Consider the following 11,838-nt stretch of genomic DNA (forward strand, 5'->3'; position numbering starts at 1 on the left):
TTGCAGACTCAATAATAAAAATGTCCAGTTGTATTTTTGTGTGCCCATGCCCGCCCAATCCCCACTGCTTCCCCTCCCCGTTGCCCCGAGCTCCCTTCTGCTGCCTCGCACCCCAGGCTCACCCTGCTCCTTGCTTCTTGCCCATAGTGCTCAGTAAGGCCAGCCCTGCTGAAGCCTGGAGCTAGAGCCCCACGGCTGGAGTGTTGCAGAGGGGGGGTCTGAAGCCCACCCCTGAAGCCCCATGGCGGTGGGCGGGGGGCTGAAACCTGCTGCCAGAGCCTCTGGCTGAACCAGGGGAGGGGGGCTGAAGCCTGCCCCTGGAGACCTGTGGCTGAAGCCAGAAGTTCATATTCCCAGGTCCTTGCTGTGACCAGTGGATCACGCTATCTGCCAATTAATCTTGCAGCAGACTCCTTTAGCTTGAACTGTAGAGGAGAAAGACTTTGTTAGTGAATGCACATTAATTCTGACTAGTTTTTGTCTTATGTTGTCCCCTCCCGTCATCCTGTTCAGTTTTACAGTGCATCAGGAATGCCAACGAAGCACCTTTCTGACAGCGTCTGTGCTGTGTGTGGCCAACAGATCTTTGTAGATGTCAATGAAGAAGGGATCATAGAGAACACGTACAGGCTTTCCTGCAATCATGTGTATCCTTTTCTCTTCCTGGAGCAACCGGAGAGCTAGCACCTCAAGTAGCCTGCTACCTGCTGAGAGTCACTATTTGGAATCTGATCAGAATTGCTGTTTGGGTAACTTCATTCTACTTCCCAGAATTCCCCCTTTCCTGAGTTCATATCTCTAGAAAAAGAACAAACATGAACCAGTTGCATGGCAGCAGCTCTCTTCTGAAGTGGCTGCATTTCAGGAACGGGTTGAGCTATGTATGAGCATACATATTTTCCAGGAATTGCTTCCCTCTATCTCTGCTTTAGGAGCAGGCTCAGTGTAAGTTTGCCTAGAACTAGACAGCTGAGTCACTAAGGGGTTTGCCAGTGGAAGTGAGAACCTTCCACCTCTGGGTCACCAGTTCTAAACCCAGCCCAAGCTGGCAATAAGAAAGTCATTGCCATCTGATGGTGTGGTCATCTATGGGAAACCAATTTGGTTATGGTCCAGTTCCTAGTGGATAAGTGTCCGCACCATCAAAACAGGCATTAGTAGACCCTCATTGTTGATGCACTTTGTCCAGAGGCCAAAGCTTTGGGATAGCCGTTCAGCCAGTAGAGGTTGTCCCTCAAGACAGGTCCGAAGGGACGGTGTTGGAGGAATTTGCACCATTGCTTCTTCCTGTGTTTTGCTTTTTCTTGGGCAGGGGGACTTGTCCTACTTGCTTCTGTCACGGTTCAGTTTTGCTCTGTGTACATCAGGTGTAGGTGGTGTTTGAGGAAATCTTCGGAACATACAGATCAGATTGAAAATACTGTGGTTTTCAAAGCACGTCTTACTTTGCAAGTTGTTAACCACACAGTGCCCCAGTGATGCTGGGGCTTCCTGGTCCCATGCGTGTGACACTTTGCGTGGCTGTCTCTACTAAAGGTCTTGTGGGTTTTCTGCTGATAGCACAATTAAAAACCTGACACACAGTTTAGATTACCTAGCGCAGCGTTGACCTGAATTTGATGGGTTAGTTATGGCTTGCCACGGATTGCATCCGACCAGAAGATTTATAGGTTCTTGTCCAATTCAGACTACAGGGTTCAAGAACTCAGAGAGTTCTATATCGGGAGAGGACTCTCGGCGCGCCTGGGAAAAACACTTACACTGAGGACAATACCAAATTGATAAAAACTTTATTGAGATTAACAAAAGAATAATAAATGCTTTGAAACTTAAAACTGAAAAACAATAAAAGAATTCCAAAACTTCTGGTGGTAACATTCCAATTATAAGTACCATAATTTAACATACTCGCACCCTTCCTTGAGGATCCAGTAATAGGAGGTGAAGGACCAGCCTTACTCCTGGCATGCCCCATAACACGATGATGCTGACTTCCCCCATAGTTATACTATACTGCACAAGCTGAGCATGAGAGAAGATAGTCTATAGAATATGGGAGAACAAAGATTAAAGAAAGAGCTAAAGACTAAAAAAAGCGCTAAAAGAGTGAGCTCAAAGAGAGTTAAAAGGAAAAGGCTGATAATTAGAAAGAAGCTAGAAGAGCGCTCCAGACTTCTTCCATACAAGGTATTTTATAGGATCCTGACACTGTAATTCAGGCCCAAATCTTATTTCCTTACCCTAAGAAATGTATGGGTACCCTTATCCTGTAGGTTAGTGGATTATGACACTTACTTTCTATATATGAATAAGGATTATCTCACTCCAAAACTGCCAACGTAGGCTCTCTTGGCGACTTCCAAGTTGTGGTGTACCCTGTGGTTACCAACCAGTTGTAGACACCGGATAAACCTGTTCAGTGTTGTGTTTAGTTCCTCCCTTTGGTTCCCCAAAGTTCAGGGACCGTTCTCATCTATGCCGAAGGTTACCAGCTTTTATGCTGAGTTTCTCTTAACTGATTATACTTGTAGCTATATAGCGGATCTTACTGGATGTTACAGGGCGGTAGGCTTCTTGCATTTCAGCAAAACTTACTAGGAGACTCATGGAATTAGGAATTAATACTGATAAAATAGAAGAATGGATTCATTCAGAAAAAGAAACGTATTTAATACGGCTGGCTAGATTAGTAGGATATAATAGCTAGCAAAATAATCCTATGGGCTACAGCAGTGGTTCTCAACCTATTTACCATTGTGGGCCGCATCCAATACTACCTGTATGGCCCTGAGGATGTCACATGGGCCGCGAGTTGAGAGCCATTGACGCAGAGCCAGAGTTTCTAAACTTGGCCCTAAATAAGGGCCACATTGAAAGCATGCCTGAAGCTATGGGCTGCCCTTGTCTTTAAGGCCATAATCACCATTCTGAGTTTATTCGTTCTGAATAAATATTCTGGCCCTGTGTGAACACTGGCCCTAGCACATGACTCTCTATCATGGGCTGAGCAGTTTGTGTATGATAATCAAGGTGGGCCATTTCCAGCACAAATCCAGGTTTTCTCACCCCCTCCCCCTCCCCCCCCCACAAACTCACTCTCCTGCTGGTAAGAGCTTATCCAAAGTGACCACTCTCCTTACATTGTGTATGATAATCAAGCAGAAATCCAGGGTTTAACAAGAACGTCTGGGGGGGGGGTAGGAAAAAACAATGGGAAATAGGCTACCTTGCATAATGACTATTTCCCATTGTTTTTTCCTACCCTACCCCCCCCCCCCCCCAGACGTTCTTGTTAAACCCTGGATTTCTGCTGGAAATGGCCCACCTTGATTATCATACACAATGTAAGGAGAGTGGTCACTTTGGATAAGCTATTACCAGCAGGAGAGTGAGTTTGTGGGGGGGGAGAACCTGGATTTGTGCTGGAAATGGCCCAACTTGATTATCATACACATTGTAAGGAGAGTGATCACTTTAGATAAGCTATTACCAGCAGGAGAGTGGGGTGGGAGGAGGTATTTTTTCATGCTTTGTGTGTGTATATAAGAAGATCATCTACACTTTCCACAGTATGCATCCGATGAAGTGAGCTGTAGCTCACGAAAGCTTATGCTCAAATAAATTGGTTAGTCTCTAAGGTGCCACAAGTTCTCCTTTTCAATCTGACACTGAGTGACAGTTGCCAAGGTGACCATATATTTTTCTTACTCTAACTTCCTTTCTCTAATATAATCTTGAACTTCTAAATATATGGGATGTTAGTCATGGTTAGAATTTCCCCAGAGCGTGATTGTGCACTTGTGATGCCATGACGAGATGGGCGGCCCAAGTGCTAGGCAGGCAGACTAGCACGGTGTAGGCAACCTAGGGCACATGTGCTGAGGGCGGCATACCAGCTGATTTTCAGTGACGCTCACACTGCCCGGGTCCTGGCCACCGGTCCCAGGGGCTCCGCTGCCGGCCCCACTCAGCCCGCTGCCGACCCCAGCCACCGGTCCTGGGGGCTCTGCTGCCGGCCTGGGATCCTGGCCACCGGCCTGGGGCTCTTCTACCGACCCCAGCTGCAGCCCACTGGCCCCAGCCTGGGACAGTGAGGGGTGCAGATGGGCAAGAGGGGGCAAGAACTGGAATCAGAATTTTCTGACAGATTTCAAGATTTCCAGCGATTTGGCCCAATGCTTTCTTTTCTAATTAAACCTGAAAAGTTCAACAAAAGCGACTTGGACTTGTCTGTATTTCAGTGGATGGGTTCTTGAAGATGTCAAAATGCAGCTCATTCAGTTAAAAAGCTCAGAATTGTGGGCATCAACGTTTGGAGATCTGCGGAGCGCACTTGAAGCTACTGAGAGAGATCATGGGGCCTCTGTTCTCACCTGCTGGACGTGCCTGCCAGTGAAATGTAACTGTTTTGAAGAAAATTGTGTTTGCAATGCTTTCAGCATTTGGATCCACATACCTGTGTGAACAGGTATTTTCACGTATGAAATCTGTCCTCTGTCCCTCTCGGAGCTGGTTAACAACTGATTACTCAGAAGCCTGCATGCAGCTTAAAGTATCCAAATACGTGCCAGATATTGGAAAACTTAGCAAGAAAAAGCAAGGGCAAGGATCACACTAAACTGATAAGATCTGCATTTTAATTTAATTTTAAATGAAACTTCTTAAACTTTTTAAAAACCTTATTTACTTTACATACAACAATAGTTTAGTTGTATATTATAGACTTATAGAAAGAGATCTTCTAAAAACGTTAAAATGTATGACTGGCACGCTAAACCTTAAATAAGAGGGAATAAATGGAGACTTGGCACGCCACTTCTGAAAGATTGCCGACCCCTGGACTTGGACCAGTTGATGGAGTCGTCAAAATAGAAGATAAGGGTGCCTCAGTAGATACAATTGGGACTTTCTAAAATCCTTTGATTAAAATCCCTCAAGAGTCTGTTAAAGAATCGATGTTGTAGGGTAAGAGGTAGAGGGCTGTAATGATCTGGAATCTGGCTCAGAGAGCAGCAGGAACAACTGGTCAACTTCCAACGTGGTGGGAGAGGCTAATGAGGTGCCCCAAGGAGCCATAGTAGAACCAGCATTTCGTTTTATTTTCCAGCTGTCCGCTGCCTCATTAGCTACACTCCTTCCAAACTAGGTGGTGGGCACTGCTTTCTCCTGAGGAGGGCCGGTCTGTACTCCACTCTTCTTCCATGGCCCGCTGGGGATAGTAGTTGGCAGTTGCTTCACGGAGCTGTGTGCATACGGGTGAACCTGGTGCAGTTCACAAGCTCCTCTAGTGTCAGGTCTATGCAGTATGGGTTTCCCAGCGAGTTGCTAGACAGCAGAGGAATGTTGAGATTTGGGAATAATGGGCTCAATTCTAGGTTCAAGAGGGGAGCATTCTGTAGTGGTGACAGGCCCTTCTGCCCCTGGCCCTCCAGCCTGTCCGTATCGCCGGTTCCATCCATGCTCGGCCTTAATTTCATCCTGAATGATTTAGGTCAGGCATAGTTACAAGCAACTGAAAACTGTCTTACAATGAAACCTGTAGGGCAGCCTTGACGATGTGTCTACCTGCACCACCTGTAACTATCAAGTCAGAGTGCCTGTCCCACTGTCTACTCCACTGTTAAACCTGTCCTGCACGCCAAATCCTGATGGATTAACTGGCCAGGTTTATGTTCTTGGTTCTGCCGGTGACTTGGCTACTCAGGTGGCGCTGTTATCTCCTAGGGGAGGGTGATGTGAACAGTAGAGCACGCCTGGCCCAGGAGTGAGGTCAGTGCATAGTAGCAAGTCTAAATTCATGCAGAGTTATTTCCCATTTTGGCTGCCAAAATGTGTTTAAGTAGACTGAACAAATACGTGGCCGCTCGGGCAGATCTGAATGGCTTCCTCTGTGATTAGAGCAGGGACTCGTGTATTTGGGGTGCTGAGTTCTAATCCCGGTGTTTCCGCTCTTTTGCTGTGTTTTTTTTTCCCCCCCAAGAGCAGCTTCCCTTAACTTGTCACCCTTCAGATTCCACGAGTTCTGCATCCGAGGCTGGTGCATCGTTGGGAAGAAACAGACGTGTCCCTACTGCAAAGAGAAGGTGGATCTCAAGAGAATGTTCAGTAACCCGTATCCTTTTCTGGCCTTGTGACCAAATCCTAGCAACTTCTCTTTTGTTTGCCTTGCACCTTAAAGGTGATCTGCAAATTTATTAATGAATCAACATGACAGCCCTGCGCTGGAGATGGGTGAGGGTTGGGTCTCCAGGAGCTTCTTGCTTCTAATCACAGCTCTTCCACTGATTCCCTGGCTCACCCTAGGTGCATTTGGCTTTTCCTTGAAATCAATGGCAAAACGCCCATTTACTTCAGCAGCAAGCCGGGATCCCTTAATCACGAAGGTGGCCTGGGGTGGAAGAATGAGCCTACTTGGCAGTAAGGAAGCCTCAAGCTCTAATCCCAGCTCTGCTGGTAACTTGTATGGCCTTGGACATGACGCTTCCCTGCCCTTCATCCCCCATCTGTAAATGGGATGTCTTTCTCGCTCCGTCACAAGGGTCGGGGGAGGCCTGGATGACCTTTGCATAGTGCTTCAAAATAAAGCCCTGTGTAAGGGGGACCAGGGATATGTTTCTCCACCTCAGTTTTGCTTTCCTTGTCTTAAGCATCAACTTTCTATTCTCCCCTTGTATGAATGTAGCTGGAATAAATGGGCTGCTGGTGTTAACGTAACCCAGGTTTAAACAAGGAAGGGGTTCGGTATACTGAGACCGCAGCCGGTTTAGTACCCTGGCCAACACACCATTAAAAATCCCTGTAACCTTTTCTTAAAGATACAGAAACGGAGAGAAACCAGTTAAAGCTGTGGAAATGTGAAGTATTAAGTCAGGTCTTTATTTTAACAGTATCCCTCGTGACCTTTCCTGTTAGCTGGAAGGAGTTTTAGACGGGAAAACCCCCTTGTGTGACAGTCTCTGAGATGGCATCGAAGCTCTTGGTGCTGCTGCTGTTTAAAGTCCTTTCAGTCCTGGTGCTGGCTGGGATTCAGCTGGAGCTGGGAGAGTGACGGTGTCATCTGGGCCCCCTCTCTGGTCTGCTCAGGACCTTTCGCAGGGTCAGGGTGACAAAGGCCCTGGGGTCGCAGGACATGGTGCAGGTGGCAGCCAGGATGGTGAAGCTCACTCCACTAGCCACCGCCTTGTCTGCTATCTGTCTTCCCCCCCAAAAGCTGTTCTCTTACGGACCCAAACAGGGAGTGGTGGCTGGAATAGCCGCTCCCCTCGCTGTTTTGTCCACCAATCAAGCTGACTATCATGTACACCAAATCTGGCTCATTAACTTCTAGCTCCATGTCTCCTGTTCTTAACCAGCATCATTTTCAGCGCTTTTTATTTGAACTGATTTCATCTGTCTCCCGTTTGTACTTTTTCCCATCAACATGGGTTATTAGAGGTTATTGTATCCTCTTATGAACATGTACATCTTACACCTGAGCTCCCACTTCAGGTAAAGTTGTAGGGCCAATTGTCAGACATCCTTGAAAAGATCCTACCCCCCTCACTCAATGTGTACCCTGTTATCACATCCCCTCGGCAGGCAGCTCATAGGGATGAGGCAAGTACTTCTCTCTCTCTGTCTCCCCTCCACCCCCCCAATTAGTGCTTATGCTTAGTTTTTATTCTGGCAGGTAAGAGGGGAATTTTATGTCTGGCTTGACTTGGTAAACATGGCCCCATCTTACTCAGCAGATCGGATATACATGGGCTACTGACTGCTTGCTGTAATGTCAGGTTTTGACTGCTTGTTCCTAGTACCGTTGTTGCTACAAAGCTGGGTTGAAAGAGGGCGAGGTTCTAATCATACCCTCATCAGAACAGTGCCTAAGGATATTCTACACTACCTGTTCATCGCTGCACAGCTGTGTAGCATAGCGCCTTATGGGGTGAAGACCCTCCCCCCCTCACTACTTTCCTTGTAGTTCTCCAGCCCAGAAACCCTTCCTCCATTCCCAGGCTCCCATTCCAGCACTGAGCTGTGGTGTGGGGATACGCTTCAGCCCATGGACTGCACTATTCTGAGTGCCAGGGCGAGGGGCTAGTGCCAGGGACTCCATCAGCAGTGCACAGAAGGTCACTGTTCTGGACACACAAGAAGGGTTATCAAGCGATGCTAGACTCCAGCACTGCCCTTGTCCCCTACTGGCACGGCCTACCCTGAGCCCGTAGCCCAAGGAAATGAAAGCCCAGCTGTATGATCTCTGCTTTGGAAGGTCCCTCTTTGCTATTATCTCGGGTTGTCATCTTGATACCGTGTCATAGGTCCACTTCCTCTAACCTTTCTGCCATTACCTATTGTTCTGCCATCCTCAAGTCAAAGGTGCCTGGTGCAAATAAGAGGGCTGCATACAGAAGGCTGTAGCTAGGTAAGACACCTGCCCGCAGCCTTCCGAGCCAGCCCCCCGTTTCTCTCTCTGCTTCCCCGTTTTGCTGCTTTAACTCTTTCCGCATACAGCTGGGAAAGGCCCCACGTCATGTACGGGCAGCTGCTCGACTGGCTACGCTACCTGGTGGCCTGGCAACCCGTTATCATTGGACTGGTACAAGGTATCAACTACATCCTGGGGCTGGAATAAATCCTGAGCGGCCAGCGAGCCGGGGACATCACAGCAGGACTTCCACAGCTGTGGCGGAGGGCAGCAGCTGGCCAGGAAGACTTGCTTGTATCATTCACCTCTCAGGATCTTACATGCCCACAACGTGTCTCCAGGGACGAAGGGAGAGACTTTGTGCTGGCCAGCTCCCAGCAAAGCGGGTTTATGCTGGGGCGGGGGAAGGGTATTCTTTTTTAAAACAATTATTTTAATGAGCGTATTTAAAACTTTATATTGCAGATTAAAAAGGAAATTCATGTTTGTCCCACTTCCCTCCTCCAGCCACCTCTCTACATAGTTGTCTTATGTCCCTAGAACAAAGAAAGCCAAGCTGGTTTTGGAAGCTAGCAGAGACCTCTCACAGAAACCCACGGCAGCTTGCTAGGTACCTTCCCACCTTCTCTGGCTAAAACAGATCTCTCACCACTTGCTCAGGTCTCTTCTTTACAGCAGTTGCTAGCGACTCTGCTGTAAGCTGGTGGCAGAGGGCTCCTGTGGCCCTTGATCGCTGTAAAAGCCAGCTGGATTCCCCAGTAGTCAGGGCAGGATTCTGAAAGAGTAAATGCAGTTAACCTGAGAAGAGGCGCCTGCGGTGAGCAAAGCTCAGAACTGCGCAGCTGGAGGCATGAGAGCTAGGACTTAACATCACATGCCCTGTCAAAGGCATCTACATGCAGAACGACCTAGGAATCCAGCTGTGGTTGGCGCTGCCCAGGAGAACAGATGCAGCACGCCGGGCCCGTGTTTGAGGGGCTCACGACAAAGGTGGAATGCAGTCAGGTAGCCAACTACAGGGAAGGGAGGGTAACATCACAGCCTGCAGACTACACCGGGGACATGCAGCTGCCTCCAGTGCAAAACACTAAGGGATGAACTAGAGCATACTCACCTCCCGACTTGGCGAGCCAGGTACTAAACAGAGGAAATGAACCCGATAGTCTGACCTCTGTTATGGACGCAGTCTTGTGTGGCAAGCCATCTCTTTTTGCGCTCTTCCCTTTTTTGGAATGTTCTGTGTACTTCAACGTTTTTCTATGGCAGTGTATCTTCTACCCGCTGAGATGACCTAGCCTGGTTTGAGCCCCCCCCCCCCCCCCCCAACTATCATCCTAAAAAGGGGATGGCAGAACAGACTGCTGGGGCTTGTTTGCTTTTCCCCACAGCTCAGAACAGACAAACCTACTTAAGGGGTAAGTGTCAAATTGCCCCATTTTGGGAGCTTTCTCTGAATGTGGTTGGAGGAAAAACCCTGTTTGGTGTGTTGAAATCCAAATACCCTACCAAAGGGTGTTTAAAGAGATGTGCTCTTTTTCTGTAGAAGGACGGCAGAACCTTGGTTCAGGGTGCCTGGGGCGCCCAATGGGGGTGACTGCCTTTTACTATTTGGCAAGTTTAATAAAAGACTTTATCAATATAGTCTGTTCATGTAGGGCCAGATTATGACTCCTCTTCACTAGCTAACTCAGCAGTCCCGTTGAATTCAGTGGAACCCTTTGTGGGGTAATGCATGATTCATCTTGAGTCGGGGGGCGGGGGAGGGAGGGAGGTCAGACTCAGGCCCTGATTGACAAGTTTTGCTTTACCAACATGTGATATATGAGTTAGATTATTAAAGCATCCGTGTCTTAGTAACTGGAGACCTTCCTGTAACGGTTGACTCAGTCTCGGATGGGGATGAGGTGGCCACTCCTTGTGCATAGCACACAGTGAGTGACGTCTGACTGGAGCTTGCCTTATTGCATTCAAATGAGCTCATGATTTGAAGAGACGTCTTCAGGAAACAGTTCAAGCATATTCCTTCCAAATTGACTTTCTGTGAAAGCCTGGGCATCCTCAGTGCGCAGTCCAGGAGTCATGGTGTTGGTGGGCTTTCATGTTAACCTCCCCAGCTTGTGAATGGGCTTGCAAGGTCTCCCAATAAATCTGATGTCTGCTGGAAACAAAGCTAAATCTACCTTTGTTTGTGGTGGTTACGATCCCCGTCCCGTCTAATTTCTATAAAGAAATACTTAACATCCTCCCCAAGTGTCTGAATAATAAGGAGCTGCGTGCAGCAGTCTGGTTGCAATACAGCCAGAGGACTGTTCTACACAGGGATCGGCCAGGTCTTTGGAAGCGTGTCTGGAACAAAAACTCAGACGCGTGTCGGAGAATAGGGACGTGGTCAGCAGTCCTTGGATGTGTCCCATCTGCCTATGCTCCACAGCCTGACCCTGCAATTCTCCAGACAGCATGTGACCGCTTGTGGCAGCGTGAGGTCCTGACGTATTACGGTCGTTTAGGGCTTTGTGAATGAGCTCTGCCATCTTCATCTTCATCTTTACCGCGACGCATTGGAAAAGCATTGATGCCCGCGTGTCTTTCAGTGCCCGGAGAGTTAGCAAGTCAGTAGCCAAGGCTTGTGAAGGGCTGCACATCTTTCTGTGCTAGATGACTCTCAATAGACAGCACAATATTCTGATTGATCAATGGTTCTTTGCCGCATGGTTCCCTGAGCTAATGATCGTTCCCATAAGACTGGCAGTGTCAGGAGAAGCAAAGGATGGTGCTGGAGGAATGAGGTACATTGGCAGATCTAGGCAGAGGTCCCAGGATCAGCAGAAGCATGGTGAGCCACAAGGTTATGGAGGTGCATTGGCAGGGTTCTTAAGGAGAATGCTATACTGAGACCACTGTTACTCCTTCATGGACACTCAATTAACTCCAGGTTGGCTCTTATTGTTACATGGGCTGCATATTTACCTTACTCCGTGCATGTACTGTATATATCAATAGAGCACTTCCATGGATGTTTGTTTGTTCTAAAAGACATTGTGGGGGGTTTAAAACCAAATCGTTTCTAAATCTGCCCGTTGAACATGAGTGTGTTGTTACTTCTGGGGGCAGGGAAACCAGGTGAATTCAAACTGGGGTGAGCAAAACGGTGTCTTATCAGTGACGGTCAGACCTTACGGTGCGGAAAGAAGGGAAGTCCAGGAGCAGCCGAAGCAGCTCTCCCTCTGAACAAAAGCCATGTTTTTCCCCAACCTTTTGGTGAGCCCTCTGAAGCAACATTTAACTGTATCTTTTATTTGCTCTGGAAGGAATCAGACTTGCCTGTAACCCTATTCACCGTTGATTTGAGGTTTTATTTTTATTTTTTTTAAAGTGAAACCTCAACACTGGAAATTCTGTGCCAAAAACCAAAATAGAGTCCTTGATAGTAA

General features: G+C 47.9%; 1 protein-coding gene across 1 annotated transcript in view; it reads left to right on the top strand.

Annotated features, from left to right (window-relative positions):
• RNF121 (ring finger protein 121) overlaps positions 1 to 11,838 on the top strand; it is a 37,677-nt gene extending 25,839 nt beyond the window's left edge. The window contains exons 7-9 of the mRNA XM_037912131.2: positions 514 to 647; positions 6,011 to 6,112; positions 8,494 to 11,838. Coding sequence (XP_037768059.1) covers positions 514 to 647; positions 6,011 to 6,112; positions 8,494 to 8,614 — 357 coding nt within the window. The 3' untranslated portion in view covers positions 8,615 to 11,838. The remainder of the gene's footprint in view (positions 1 to 513; positions 648 to 6,010; positions 6,113 to 8,493) is intronic.

The sequence above is a fragment of the Chelonia mydas genome, chromosome 1 (genome assembly GCF_015237465.2).
Source record: "Chelonia mydas isolate rCheMyd1 chromosome 1, rCheMyd1.pri.v2, whole genome shotgun sequence".
In the NCBI taxonomy this organism is placed as follows: domain Eukaryota; kingdom Metazoa; phylum Chordata; order Testudines; family Cheloniidae; genus Chelonia; species Chelonia mydas.